Source organism: Salvia splendens, chromosome 21, assembly GCF_004379255.2.
Source record: "Salvia splendens isolate huo1 chromosome 21, SspV2, whole genome shotgun sequence".
In the NCBI taxonomy this organism is placed as follows: domain Eukaryota; kingdom Viridiplantae; phylum Streptophyta; class Magnoliopsida; order Lamiales; family Lamiaceae; genus Salvia; species Salvia splendens.
The window spans coordinates 16,675,401-16,690,826 of NC_056052.1; the positions used below are offsets into that span (position 1 = coordinate 16,675,401).

Sequence of the window (15,426 nt, forward strand, 5' to 3'; positions counted from 1 at the left end):
AATTTTATTGAATCTATTTTTGTATAGTCGAATAGGTGTATATAGAGAATAATAAATTATACAAAAAATCACTATTAATATATTTAGTAATTTTTAAAATTAGTACAATACATTTGATACAAATGGATCTTTCAGTTTGGCGAAGATATGATGCAGTAAATTAGGAGTGTTAGTTTAAATGTTACTTAATTAGTTATTTTTCATTTCTTTTAGTAAAATAACTAATTAATAAAAGATAACACTCTTAATTTACTACATCATATCTTCCAGATTATATCTGTTCGAAATTGAAATTGAAAGATCCATATGTATGAACATTAGTCTAACATATTTCTCTGCATAAATATTTTTGTCCTTCTGAATTCTCCGCCCCTAGCTCTAATTATCTCAAATATGGGATCAAGAAAGGTTGTGGCTTCGACCCATTTCACACTATTTCCTCATTCTCCACTCTAATTCAAAAAACTATGCACCAAATTATTACTAATATCTACTCCTTCCATTCCATAACAGTAAAGTAATTTTGGTACGTTGTAGAGTCATTTTACTTTTTAATAAAAGTAAATACATTTCTTTTCACTTACTTTTGCTCTCTCTACCTTTTTATCTTTCCTACTTTAGTATTTATTTAATATATTGCATACATTTTTCTTAATATTTGTGGCGAAAAGAAATGTCTCCACTAGATATAAATAAGGTTTGTAGGAATAATATTTCCCGGAGCAATGTCATTGGTTGGTGGACCCCTTAACGCATATCCTTCTGCACATAAAATGCCGCTTTTAACAATGTTTCATAATTTAACCCCATTATCATAATAAATTACTGAATATTAATTGACAAATTCATGATGAAGTCCACAAATTTCTATGGTACCAATCACGTAAAATTAACTATTACTTGCCACATGATTGCGAAAGTCATTATGCCATTGTAAATCAATGCACTACACTCTACACATTCTCAGCCTCTTTAAACAAAGTGTTTTTTTCCTATAAATATACCCAACCTCTCTAAGAATTCACCACATTTTTATTTCTTCTTCCATTTTTATTCCAAAAATCAATTTCAATGGGTCTAGATTCATTTGGAAAACAACTCGAAGCTTGTCTTCAACATTTTAGACACCTACATAAGCTCAACATTGAGACACCAGTGTGTGTAATCATTCCTCAACACTTTTACCCAAATAATAGTATTTTAATAATTTTGAGTACAGATATAGTAGTAGTTCCAAAGCAAATATGTGAAACACAAAAAGTCAATTATTAAATTATTTTTTGGAACTTAGTGAAAATACTCTATATGATAGACTTTTCTCTTGGCCCATCACCCAAATATCATTTAAATTTTGAAAAAATATGAAATCCCTCCAAAACTAAAATATGAAACACAAAAAGTCCATTATTGAATTATATTTTGTAACTTACTGAAAAATTAATGATAGACTTTCTGTTGGCCTATTGCATAAAATTATTTAGATAGACCCCAAGAAATGGATAGAAACCAAGATGTCTAAAATCGTCAAAAAACAATCCTATCCCTGTGCGGGCCCCACGGCCCCCACCCACTAACGCTTCATAACTCCCAATTTTTTTTTTATTTTCTAACAAATTATTTCCAAATTCAAATTTTAAAAACACCAAATACCTGTCGTAATTTAACTTTTTTTGGTAAACGGAAAATATTTACTCAGAAATCCTAAATTTATTGAATCTAATCCACCCAAATTCATTACAACTCCTAACTGCTAATTTCCAGATAATTTGCAGTTTCGTCATTAACGACTTGAAGGCCGGCATCGTCATTACACTTCGCTTTCACGGAAACAAGCTCGTGGCTTTGCTTTTGCTTTGGTGTTTCTTTTTTTGGTGGCGGATTTAATCATTACTATCAGTTAATTTCGTTTCCCCCGAAGATGGGATCGGATAGAGCACTGCAATCTCGGGGATGACTGTGTTGAAGTGGCGGATTGAGTCGAGATTTGTGGGATTTTGTGGTACAAGGAAAGATAAAAATGCTGTCTTTATCGACAGCTCGGAGCTCTTTGGAGGAAATGCTGGAGTCTCTGCGGCGAGAGGAGGAGACCCAGACGCCGGGGGACTTGCCGCCGGCTCTGCCTCCGAGGCCTAAGGCCACATCTCGTGCTCGCCTTCCTTCCCCCAAGAGGAGGCCGTCTTTGCCTGTGGGCGCGTCGAGTTGTGCTGTGAATAAGGAAGGAAGCGTAGGAGAGAGAGAGAATTGTTTTGGGGCCGAGAAAGTTGAGGAATTGGAAGATGGGGATGAGGATGAGGGCAATCGGAAGGTAGACGATTTTGTTTTCTGGTTTGCTAATATCCTTTGATCTCTACTTGAGAATATTTGTACATAAAAGTAGAAAAAGAAAACAAAAGGGTTTATGGGAGTATTATTGTTTTTATGGTCAATCAAGTTTTGTGATATTTGTTTCTTTTCTTCTATAATTAGACTTCTTTGTTTCACAAATTTATTGACATGCTTGAGTTCTAGCTCGATGCGTCATGGTGTATTTTTATAACTTCAATGACAAGGTTTGAATCTTTATGTGTATGTCTTATGGCGCTGGTTGCATTGCCTGAGATTAGATGGTTCTTCTCTAAGATAAGTTTGCAGAAATTCTATTCTCTTGCCTGCGAGTTTACCTAGATTATGCTAAAATGCAACTTTTCCTGTGTCATTGTTTGTTATATTGTGCCTGGTTTACTTGCATTTTGTTGTGCTGGACACTAAATCATTAGGCTGGGGAAGTTGAAGCTCCGGATAGTTTATCAGGTAGAATAGTGGAGGAACATGAAAAAGAGTTGGGCTCATGATTCTTTGTAACAATGTCGAGAATGTCGTACTTTTATCTTGCCCAGATGTTGGGGATTTTTCTGTTTCCATTTAGGATTTTATAATCTCGGTTTCTCATTGTAAGTGTTGATGTGTAATTTTAGAAACTTCGGGTTTGGTGTCGACGACATGATTACCTATGGGAATCTGGGCAAATAAGATCAAACTCAGGGGAGAAAGCTTTGGTTCTGCTACCGGATGGAACTGTTAGTTCATTTCATTTGTCATCTGTTCACTGTTTTCTTGCATTTTACAAGAATTGTGTACTCACTGCAGTATCACTGTAGGTTGTGACAGTTCCGACACAAGACCTCCTACCAGCCAATCCGCATATACTTGATGAAGTTGATGATCTTGCACAACTGAGTTATTTGAATGAGCCTTCAGTTCTTCACAATCTCCAGTATAGATATACAAAAGATAATATATATGTAATCCTCTATTAAAATCTTTTTTTTTCTTATTTATAAGTTAGCAATTGTCTCTAACCTAAACAATTTGTTGTGTGTTCTCTACATAGAGTAAGGCAGGCCCTGTATTACTAGCCATCAATCCTTTTAAAAGTGTCCCGATATATGGGGATGATATAGTTACTGCTTACAGAAAGAACCTTTTGGACAGTCCTCACGTTTATGCTACTGCTGATGCAGCATATAAAGCAATGATAGCAGGTGCTATATAACACCTTAAATACTCGGTGAAAGGCTTGCCTTGTTGACGTATTGCTCTGGCTGAGATGCTAATTTCCCTTTCATTTTGCTACTTTTTTAAATTTGCAGATGAAGTAAACCAGTCTATCATTATCAGGTTAGCTGCAGTTTTGATAAAGCTTTCCTTATGCTGTTCTTGTTCCATGGCCATGCTGTAGTTTTTATAGGAAGAAATAATTTCCTGTTGTGTGATCTTTAGTGGAGAAAGTGGCGCTGGCAAGACTGAGACAGCTAAGATTGCAATGCAATATTTGGCAGCTCGTGGTGGAGGTGGCGATGTAATAGAATCGAAAGTCTTGCAAACAAGCTGCATACTGGAGGCTTTTGGAAATGCCAAAACAGCCATGAACAACAACTCTAGCCGATTTGTGAGTTCACTCTGAATTAAATTCTTTCCTACTACTTCAAGAGGTAGCCTATGTTTGTTTTTGGAAATCAACATAGGGAAGCCTTGTTTGGTAACACTCAGGATCCGTGCAGGGAAAATTAATTGAAATCCACTTCGGTGCTGCTGGAAAAATGTGTGGTGCTAAAATACAAACCTGTAAGCATGCTTCTATGGTCAAGTTGAATTATGAAAAGCTATTCAGTTAGTCCATTCTTAGTCATATTTTTTTGTGACATGGCTTTTCTATTTTGTCCATGTCCAATGTCAAATTCCTCAATCATGAACAGTCCTCCTTGATAAGGTCAGTATGTGTATCAACATCAGTGAGTTTGTTCTCTAGTCTGCATATTTATAATGGACTGGAATTGATATAATTCCATGTTTTATCAGTCAAGAGTTGTTCAGTTAGCCCAAGGAGAGCGGTCATATCACATTTTCTATCAGCTCTGCTCTGGTGCTCCTTCTGGTCTCCGAGGTTTGTTCGCAGATTTGCCCAAATCTTCGGTTTTCCTCACGTATCTTGTTCTTTCCTTGTATGCAAATGAAAATTATGAGAATAGTTCAAATATTTTTGGACTTGGTGTGACAAACGAAAAATCTTTGTTATCAGCTGGTGTCAGTGTTACATGCTAGTTGGAGTTTCGTGGTTGAGAAGTGAGAACTTAATTTACCTTGATACTTACAAAAGCATGAATGTAGCTTATAAGATATACTGTTGATGATGCACAATTCTTTAAACTCTTTTTTTAAAATCATCTATTGTCTATAACACGTTTATAGCTTTTCTGGAAGTATTATGACCGGAAGATGTGGCACATAATCTTTTTTATTTTTCAGGTAGGCTAAGGTTAAGAGGTGCTTCTGAATACAAATATCTCAATCAGAGTGAATGTTTGGAGATCCCCAACATTGATGATGCTCAGAAGTTTCATGATCTTATGGTAAATGACACGTCTTGCACATGTGCTTTATTTTGGTTAGTTACTCCCATTTGTTTTGGCCTTGGTACTTCGTTACACAACCACTCAACCTGTTTTGTATATAAAGAGGTTTGAAACTTTAGTGAGGAAACTGCTGCACCATCGGTGGGCGAAATAAAAAACCATAGTTTCTATTGAACTTTCGAGTGTTTTCAGCATTTTCCTTATCTAAGAAAAAGTTATTAATTCCGGAATATGTTCTACTCCTAGGAAGCCTTAGATTCTATCAGAATCTGTAAAGAAGATCAAGAGTACGCCTTCGAGATGCTTGCTGCAGTTTTGTGGCTGGGGAACATATCGTTTGTTGTAACTGACAATCAAAAGCATATTGAGGTTGTTTCTGATGAAGGTATCTGCATGTTCTGATTCATTTTCCCAATCCTCTTTCACTAGTCATCAATTATCATCCTTTTAAAACTTCCCTATTTTATTTTTGGGAAATAAATAGTAGTTACATTGAAGGGAATTCTCGTTGGGGGTTTATTATGGGAAACTCAATAAAGAAATTGTATGCATTTATAGTTTCCCTTAAATTAAATGGTTAAGAGTCTCTTCCCCCCGGCAATAACCTTTGTGATCATCATAGATACAGAACATTGTTCAGTTTCAAGATTAGGTTTATGCTTATCTTCTGACTTCAATATCTAAATTAATTTCCTTATCTATAGCTGTTACAAATGCTGCTGGCTTGATGGGCTGTTTCGAGCAAGACCTGATACTTACTCTGTCAACCCGGAGGGTACGAGCTGGAAAGGATGAGGTCACCAAATCTCTGACACTTGAACAGGTTCATAGTTTCAGAGATCGATAATTTCATAAACACGTGCAAACTATTCCAACAATTCAAATACTTCATGCTAGTTCTTTATGGTTACTTTCATATGCTCCCGAATGGTTTGTTTGCAAAACCATCACACTTATGCCATGTCGGTTTTTTCTCATGTTTAGGCAATTGCCACAAGAGATGCATTAGCAAGTTTTATTTATGTGAGCTTGTTCGACTGGCTTGTGGAGAAGATTAACTTATCACTTTCCATGGGGAAAGATAATATGGGGTGCTCAGTAAGCATTCTTGATATGTGTGGATTTGAATCACTTAAGGTATACAATGATTGATATTTTCCTTTACACATATTATGGTGCAGTTGTGTGCAGTTGTGTCCCATTTTAAACAATCTTACTGGGATTCTTTGACTGCTTTTTTGCACCAGAAGAATAACTTCGAACAGTTTTGCACCAATTATGCTAATGAGCGGCTCCAGCAACATTTGAATCAACATCTCATCAAACATGAGCAAGAAGTAAGCATCTAACATGTCTTCCAATCTTTAGGTTTTAAAAAAAGCATTGCTGGGGATACATACTTCACATATTTATTTCGTTTTCTGTCATTACTTCACAAGATATAGCCTCTAACGATTATATATATTGTGCATCATAAGTAAACACTTCTGCATAAAATATCTGAATGAGCAATTAACTTAATGCAGACTGTTTTGTTTGAAAATTGTGCATTAAATATTTTAGCATAACGCTTCTGATATTGGTATTTTTATTATTGGTATGGTGGAATACTCTTCATTGCAGGAGTATGAGTTGGATGGAATTGACTGGAATAAAGTAGAGTTTGAAGATAACCAAGAATGTATAGATCTTTTTGAGAAGGTACTCCTATACAGAGAAGTCTCTCATAGTGGTGTTATTATTGTTGTAAAGTGGGCTATTTTCTGAACCTTAAAAAAATGCACCCAGTTTTTTCGTATCTGCTAATTGTTAGTATTATATCTGACTTTTACATGCTTTTCTTACTAAACAAATTATGTCGCCTTACTCTTATCTTCACAATGGTATGCTTGAACAGAAACCTATTGGGCTGATGCCGATACTGGATGAATTATCCAATCTTCCCAAAGCTACAGATTTAACATTTTCTGCTAAACTTAAGCATCACTTAAGTAATAACCGTTGCTTTCAAGGAGAAAGAGGTGGAACATTCCGCATTCGTCATCATGCTGGGGAGGCAAGTTTACTTGTCGTTGTACTTTTGTGGAATCTCTATACACAGCTTAAAATTTATCCAGAGCAAGTGTACCTCAAGTAGATTGCAGATTGAAACTTTTGTTGCTCTGCTGTAGTACTTGTTTATATCTTGGACCATAATATGCTGGTAATAAGTTTTTATGGTGGTTCTCATGGTATGTATCTGTTGACTGTTGATCAGCTAAGTGAAGTTGGAGCTACACAAACAGCATGCTTATAAGAAAACTATCGTATTTATTGTATTATTGGAACCTAAATTTGTTACTTTAATTGCAATAATGAAGGTTTGATCCATACACGCCACTTAATTCTGGATATAGAAATTGTTTACCTTTATGTTATACTCCCTTCATCCCTCTGTAGTAGAGGCATTTCTTTTCGGCACGGGATTTAAGAAAAATTGTTTTAAACGAGTTAAGTAAAAGGAGAATAAAGTAGAAAGGAAAAAGGTAGAGAGATGAAGAGAGAGTAAAGTACGTTTTGCCAAAAAAGGAAATGACTCAGCTACAGTGGGACAACCCAAAAAGGAATACGACTCAGCTACAGAGGGACGGAGGGAGTATTTTAGTTTTAGGTACTGAAGTTTATTTTAGATTAATTTATATTGACATGAGCTTTGTACTGTAGGTTCTTTATGAGACGGAAAAATTCTTGGAAAAAAATCGGGATCAAGTACATTCTGAAATTATCGAGCTATACGCATCCTGCACTGGTCGACTTCCTCAATCTTTTGCCCCTCTACTTAAGCAATCCCAGAATCTAGACAGTGCATCGGTGCAGTCAGAGATGTCAGTTTGTAAGAAACAAAGTGTTGCCACAACATTCAAGGTGATAAAGCTTGTTCTTTCACTCTTTTAGCAATCTCATCTTGCTTGTGGGATACACTATGAAAACAAAAGAACAAAGCTGGATAAAATGATCTGATTCTATTTAAGCATGATGTTTTCCCCTTTGTTAAAGTAATGATTTTTAATTAAATATGTTTTCTTATATACTATATTTGTTAGGAATAAGAACTTCTCACTATATATCTTTATCTAATTTGTTTTTACTTCTGCTCACTATTGCAGGGGCAGCTGTTCAAATTGATACAACATCTGGAAAGCACAAAACAACATTTTATTTGCTGCATAAGACCAAATAATAAGCAGATTCCTGGTGCATTTGAAAAAGATATTGCCCTGAGGCAGCTTCGTTGCTGTGGGATTCTGCAAGTTGTCAGGATTTCGAAGTCTGGGTATCCGATGCAGATGACTCATCAAGAGTTTACAAAAAGGTAAAGCATCGAATCTTAATTTCCATTCACGCTGTATGATTAGTGTCTAGTTTTCTGAAGACGTGCCGGAGTGAATTTCAGGTATGTGTCCCTACTCGGGGAAACTAAGGACAGTCAGGATCCGTTAAGTCTGTCAATTGCCATTCTGCAGAAGTTCGGTATCTTGCCAGAGATGTACCAAGTTGGCTATACAAAGTTATACTTTCGAAAAGGACAGGTGATTTTGTGCCTTTTTACATCTGTTGACTTCCTAGAGCAATTCATTGGCTGTTTATCTTCTGTATTACATCGACAAGATAACATTTGCATGTGTTGTTTCTGGAAACTGAACAACTTTTTTTTTGTAGTACTAAATTTCCTGATATTCTGCTGTTGTGGAACAACAGATTGATGTTTTGGAAGATGTTAGAAAACAAGGTACTCTTGAGTTGCAGAAGTGTTTCAATGGCCGTCATGCATGCCAAGACTTCTGTAAACTCAAGGAAGAAGTACTGACATTGCAATCATGTAAGGCCAGCTTCTACAGCTTGATTTCATATCATACTATAGAGTATTACTTCCCTCAAATGATTTTTTTTTCAAAAAAATGTTTTTAAGGAACCAAATCATTAATGTTTTCCTAAAATTGTCACATGACTTTTACTTTTGTTGATTATTAAACAAATGCAGATATTCGTGGTGAAATTGCTAGAAAGGAGTATGGTGCCTTACTTGGGTTGAAAAAGCAGGTTATCCGTACGAGGCCAGACAAGTTGTTTATGGCAATTGTGCAAATACAGTCAGGTAAACTTCTGTTTTAGGAATAGCTGATATATTAGCATCTTGTGCTGTCCTAATAGAATTAAATGGCTTTTGCAGTAATTCGTGGATGGTTGGCCCGCAAACAGTTTAATCACCTCCGGAACTCTAAACAGTTGAATGTTAGTAATCCGAAGCAAGGCAGGAGAATTTCTGAAGTCAAGGTACTTAGCTGCAAAAGCCATGTGTTCAAATAAACCACTTTTTATCGTGCGAACTCCTTTTATCGGATAATTATTTATCACCTCAGAGTTGGGTTGAATGAATGAGTAAATTTAAGAGTACAAGAGTCATCTCTTCACTCTTCCTGAACTGATCCATTATTTTGGTGAACAGGATCCGCAACAAGAAACGCTGTCGTTGGTTGTTGAAGAACTACAGAAGCGTGTGTCAATGGCGGAAGCAACACTTGGACAAAAGGAAACAGAAAATATGGGTTTGAGAGAGCAGTTGGTACAGTATGAAGTCCGATGGTCTGAATATGAAGCCAAGGTGAAATCCATGGAGGAGATGTGGCAAAAGCAGATAACATCTCTACAAGTGAGTTTGTTTATTGTGTTTTATCATGAACTTGTGGTAATTTCGCACATATAGCAATGAAGCTACAAAATTGAAGTCGTCGTCTACTTTCTTATGTACTAATACTAATGTCTTTTACAGTAACTTTGGCTTTTAAGGGCTGTGTTTATTTTGGTAGAGAAATTAGATTAGCAATAGTATATGATTTTGAGTATGTCAAACAAGCTAAACACTGTAGTAGAATAGCCTATGTTACTTGTATCTATCTAACTATCATTAAGGCCTTTAGTATGCTAATTTGGATCCTCGTCTTTCTGGGCAGATGAGCTTGGCTGCAGCCAAGAAGAGCCTTATTGCTGAAAATGCTATAAACCCTGCTAGAAGGCTCGATGGCGCACAATCCCCTCCATTTTATGAATCCGAGGACATGTCTATGGGAACTCAGACTCCGGGTGGTAGCACCCCAATGAGATATCCTAACAATGGAATCGATGACACAAATGGAAGTTTGAACCCGGTGAGCCATCTGACCAAGGAGTTTGAGGACAGAAGACGAGCTTTCGATGAAGAAGCACTAGCAGTTGTAGAGGTCAAGTCGGACCAATCGCCTATACATGCTGTGGAGGAATTCCGGAGGCTGAGACAGAGGTTCGAAGCATGGAAGAGAGATTACAAGGGGAGGTTGAAGGAAGCAAAGGGGAAGGTGTACAAGCTGGGGCGAAACGATGCAGAGAAACACAGGCGGAAATGGTGGGGGAAGAAAAGCAAAAGAGGATAGCATGGCGCTCGGAATATGTATATATCAATTTTGTTGTTGCATTTTAAGTCTCGATTGTTCTCCCGTGTTCGTGTATAGTATCTATCCACCGTGTAATTAGTGTATGGAACGAAGCTCGGATGTAATACGTTTAGGAAACGATCAAATTTGAGGTTATGTTTTTCCATTCTCCTTTTGTAGATGAACAACATTTTGCTGAGGAAAATAGTAATGCACTCAATTCAATAAATAATCTACACATTGTTATATTTTTATTTTGATTGATTATGATCCAGGGACAAACTTGGTGGCGTAGACCCAGGCATTGTTAGCAACCGGGTTGTCGAGATGATCCAAGAGGTTCTCGAGGGGTCCTTTTCCGGTGACTATTGCCTGCACGAAGAATCCGAACATGGAGAACATGGCAAGTCTTCCGTTCTTGATCTCCTTGACCTTGAGTTCAGCAAATGTGACGGGGTCGTCGGCCAGGCCAAGTGGGTCGAAGTACTGACCGCCCGGGTAGAGGTCGTTGCCCTCTCCGACTCCATCAAGGCCGTTGATTCTGAATCCCTCCACGAGTCCCATGAGCACAACTTGGAATCCAAGAACTGCTAGAATGCTCTGAGCATGGACCAGATTGGGGTTACCCAGATAGTCTAGACCGCCCTCGGAGAAGATCTGTGCACCGGCCTTGAACCATACGGGCTCCTTGAAGCTCACACTGACCCATTTTTGAAGAACCTCTGGTGTGATGCATCCTAGAGCACCAAGCATGGCCCATCTTCCATGAATAACCTACAAAGATTTGAGCAAAAAATTAGGTGGCGTTCAGTTCTTTAGACAAGATAACAGTGAAATGAGTCAAAATAGGGATTGTTAGTCTAGGATTATATTAGTCATAGACATTGTGGAGACGAGCCGAGACACATTGGCACAGATGAATTATTGATAAAAAAACAAGGCAACTGAACAAGAGATAAGAGTACACGTGACCTTTAATAACAAGTAAGCATGACAACTGAACGAACATTTATAATAATAGTAATAAAACAAAAATATGTACCTCGAGAGCCCTGTTCTTGGCAAAGGCCTCGGGATCCGCGGACAAACCGGCCGTGTCCCAGCCGTAGTCACCGGGGAATTCTCCGTTAAGGTAGGAAGGAGTCTGAGCCGAGAATGGTCCCAAGTACTTAACACGGTCGGGTCCGTACCACAAGTCATTACTCTAGTCACAAAATCATCACCATGAGAAACTAAATAGATCATGTTATTACAATGTGTGTGGTAGTGAATGGATTATTACCATGGTGTATTTGGCATTGCCCATTGAGACAACTTCTCTGAGAGGGTTGGCATTCTTGTTTTGGCCCAAGAATGGGGTTGCTTTCACAAGGGCTGTGGAGCTAGCCATTGATGCCATTTCTTTGAGATTTTTTTTAGTTAAGGCTGTGTTTGGAGCTCAACTTTAAGCTTGAGGTTGTAACTTATTTGAAGAGGGGAGAGTGGAGAGATGAGTGGAGAAGATTGCATGTGTGGAAATTGTGGCTGCTGATGAAGGCAATTGGCAATTTGCAAACCTCAGCCAATCAGAAGCGTTATAAGGATTGGAGTATCTCCATATCATATCCTCTCTATCCGATATTTAAATAATTATGGAATTGCCATGTCAAACAATTTAGTAATTCATAATTGTGCACAATTCCGATTCAATTATCGAAAAAATTATTCATTAACATGTATGTGTATGCCGTGCTGCAATTATCAAAAGAAAAAGAAAAGAATGGTTAACATGTTTTATATGAAAATTGACTGATGCATCCGTTCTAATTATATCATACTTAAAATGAACGAATTATAATTAGAATTAATAACCTTTTTTTTTAAATTTCAGCAAATGAGAAAATAAACAAGAGTCAAATGGGCGTTTGATTAAAAAGTGAAATGGGCCAAACACTTGAAATTCCAAAAATCTGAAATGGGCTAAAAGTTTACTAAATGAGCCCAATACAGGTAAAGGAGAAAAGAAATGAAATGGGCTATAAAACAAAACAATTGCGGTAAACGTGGACGCTCTCCCAACTGAGCTATTCCTGCAATACGTTTTGATAAAATAATTCATTAAATATCTAAAGAATTGTGTCGCTCTTTTTATGGTCTAATAATTTTGTATTGGATAAGAGTTCGTATTAATATTATATTCGAATATATATAGATACGGACATATATTCGACCGTCCATCATTAATTCAGGAATTTATTAATAAGATGTGTACTCAATCCATATGTGAATAAAACAATAAAAGTCATGGTTTTTTCATTTTGATCCGTCTGCAAATAGGAGTCTCGGTTCATTATTATTTTTGGTAACTAGTCCCGGTTCATTATTAGTTCATAAATAGTAAAGAAACTTCACATTCCACTCACATATCTTTTAAAATTAAATACATACAAATGAGATACATATTTTATTAACTTTCTTTAACTTTTTTTCTTAACACTTCTTAAAATCCGTGCCGATAGCGCGTGAATACATTTTATTTAACTTTTGGCGTAGAAAACGAAATAATGGTTGTTATTGACAAGAGATATTTTCAATATTCTCGTTTATATTTTGTCCATTATTTTCTTGCTCATTGGTAAAAGTACCTATAACTTTCAAATTCTCAAAATATCTACAAAAAGGTCCCATATCTCACAATCGAAGTAGAAGACTAGAGATTTAAAAGTGTGTTATCCAACAGAGTTAATACGTGTCTATGATCGATAGTGTTAATGTAATCTTTTTAAGGAATATTGGCCCCTAATATGATAGAACTTTCAAAAAGTTGGTTTTTCCCATGAACTTTTAATTTTGCAAATAATATTACGAACTTTTATCCTAGTATGTTATTCCCCACTAGCTAAAAAATTCCGACTATATTCATGAATTGAAGAACAATTTTGGAGGGTGTGTTTCAAGAAAAACTATCCCCAAAAATTAAAGAACTTGAATCTCTCGAAATTGTTGTCGAGAAATTACGAAAAAAAAATCCGTATCATGATATTATTTGTCAGAATTTTTTCGCCGGCGGAAAATAATAAACTCGGGTAAAAGTTCGTGATATTTGCCAAATTGAAAGTTCGTGGGAAAAAAATAAATTTTTTGAAAATTCCATAATATTAGGGACTAATATCCCTATTTTGAATACAACGTCACAAGATGTTCATATGCACAACAATTTCAGTTGCTATAAATTGGGTTTGGCTATATATAAAGATGCAAAACGAACTGAAAAATTTCAGCTAAGCCTCTGATAACTAATTCATTACTTGAACATATACTAAAAACTTTATGTAGAGACAAGTACAATATTGTATTGAACTAACAAAACCCACATATACAACAAGTACATAATAACGCTGCTGAAATTAGAAAATCTAATTGATAGTATTAACATTTTGGATCTCCAAAAAGAACCAAAAAAATTGAACTCTATAGGTTCAATTTGACATATTGGTCACAACATAGTTATATATTATCAGACAATGATCGAAGCTGAGAATTGGTGATCAGCATCAGGTTCAGGTTCGGATTCGGATTCGGTTGAGCCTTTGAAGAGTAAAATTGCAAGGCTGCCTACGCAGAAATGGATGAAACACCCTGAGCAATGCGTCACAAAAGAACCAAAGTCGGTCCCCACAATACATTGCCAGCCATTTCCATATATTCGGTCGAACTCCTACAAATGTTTAAATGAATTATTCATCATACTAAAATATCCAATCTGGTACTCGACCCGCCTCATGTGAATTCCGGTACCCTAATACTTACCGAATCCGATTAATCGGGTACCTGGAAACCCAAATGGTTTTTATTCTTTTCTGTTTATATAAATTATATTGTGATGAGTATAGGAATTGTAAAAATTAATAAAATATTTATGGTTCAAGCTTCAATTTTAGTGGTTTATTTTTTTTTTCATTAGTATGATTGTACTCCCTCCGTTCCACTGAAGATGAATCATTACTAAAAATGAAAACTCATTTATCTCCACTTTATTTCATCTATCTTACTTTATTCTCTCTACTTAAGACACACTAGTTTGATACCCGAAATCTTAAAATCCCTGACACCAATTATCCGAACATGTGATTTCGGGTATCCATGGAGTATCAGATATACCCAAAACATGACATCGAATATGCAGCCCTACAAATAGATATTACTTCAATAGTGGATATACTTTTTAATCCATTCTAGCTTAATTTTCGCCATGTCACACGTGTGCACCAGATCTTGAGCTAACTTGAACAAACTCAAGCGATCTGAGTTTTGTCTCATTTAAATTAAATAAATAGGTGAATAAGATAATTAATTTAACAAGTGCATGCTCATCATATAAGCTAAGCTTGGTGCAAAAATGAATGAATATACCTTCTTAATGAATCGAGCAATTTCAGTGGCGTCAATGACATCAAAGAAGTCGAGTGCCTTAGCTGCTAATTGAAGAGCATCATGCTGCATGGCTTCAAGCATATCGGTCTCACCTACAATTGCTTTCCCTTCCAACATTTTTTTTGAAGATAAGAAGTGATTGACCTACAAATTATCTTCTTCTTCCTATTTGTTTGGGTGATCTATATTCCTAGCACCTATTTATACGAGGAGTGGATTGAAATACCTAAAATGAGGATTCCTTTATGTGGTGTCCAATATTGTGGCACGTCACATATTCTTATTCTATATTCTATCCGCTTAGAATGCAATAGAAACCATATAAAAAGTGACACCAATATAAATTTAGTGATCTATTAACTATAAAATTGATAAACTCATGTTTAAATGGGTTGGGCACTTCTTTGTCATGACAAAAGTTCAAATTTAAGGGTTCATATATTTACTACTCCTTTCGTCCCATTAAACATCTTATATTAAATATCTCATTTCCCACTTGCATATGACCCCCCCCCCTTTTTAGAATTTATTGAAAACGATTAATCTGTCTCTAATTATTTAGATTAAATGATTGACTGTTATTATTATGGATATGATTGTGATACGAACCCCACGTCAGAGGCAGCCGCGGGACGGCAAACACCGACGGCGACGCCGGCGACAGCAGTGGAACC

At 36.3% G+C, this 15,426-nt stretch overlaps 3 protein-coding genes across 4 annotated transcripts; 1 reads left to right on the forward strand and 2 right to left on the reverse strand.

Annotated features, from left to right (window-relative positions):
- Positions 1–1,675: 1,675 nt before the first annotated feature.
- Positions 1,676–10,505, forward strand: LOC121785184 (myosin-2-like). Of its 2 annotated transcripts, none has more exons than XM_042183564.1 (24): positions 1,676–2,305; positions 2,955–3,056; positions 3,138–3,281; positions 3,371–3,521; positions 3,630–3,657; positions 3,760–3,928; positions 4,041–4,104; positions 4,236–4,249; positions 4,339–4,423; positions 4,786–4,889; positions 5,139–5,277; positions 5,597–5,715; positions 5,877–5,990; positions 6,074–6,229; positions 6,516–6,593; positions 6,790–6,948; positions 7,596–7,796; positions 8,039–8,244; positions 8,326–8,461; positions 8,631–8,751; positions 8,914–9,027; positions 9,103–9,206; positions 9,379–9,582; positions 9,884–10,505. In XM_042183564.1, exons 1-24 carry the CDS (start codon positions 2,018–2,020, stop codon positions 10,337–10,339), a joined length of 3,456 nt encoding a protein of 1,151 aa, XP_042039498.1. In that variant the 5' UTR covers positions 1,676–2,017; the 3' UTR covers positions 10,340–10,505. The 2 variants fall into 2 exon arrangements, with proteins under 2 accessions (XP_042039498.1, XP_042039499.1); XM_042183565.1 differs by having other exon boundaries at positions 1,677–2,305; positions 5,877–6,029; positions 6,140–6,229.
- LOC121785185 (chlorophyll a-b binding protein 13, chloroplastic-like) lies at positions 10,486–11,788 on the reverse strand. Its single transcript, XM_042183566.1, has 3 exons — positions 11,622–11,788; positions 11,382–11,543; positions 10,486–11,113 (listed from the first exon to the last, which is right to left on the reverse strand). The coding sequence occupies exons 1-3, from the start codon at positions 11,736–11,738 to the stop codon at positions 10,604–10,606; spliced, it is 789 nt and encodes a 262-aa protein (XP_042039500.1). The 5' UTR covers positions 11,739–11,788; the 3' UTR covers positions 10,486–10,603.
- Positions 11,789–13,651: 1,863 nt separating this feature from the next.
- On the reverse strand, positions 13,652–14,943 carry LOC121783506 (dynein light chain 2, cytoplasmic). Its single transcript, XM_042181600.1, has 2 exons — positions 14,732–14,943; positions 13,652–14,036 (listed from the first exon to the last, which is right to left on the reverse strand). The coding sequence occupies exons 1-2, from the start codon at positions 14,867–14,869 to the stop codon at positions 13,836–13,838; spliced, it is 339 nt and encodes a 112-aa protein (XP_042037534.1). The 5' UTR covers positions 14,870–14,943; the 3' UTR covers positions 13,652–13,835.
- Between the last annotated feature and the right edge of the window lie 483 nt (positions 14,944–15,426).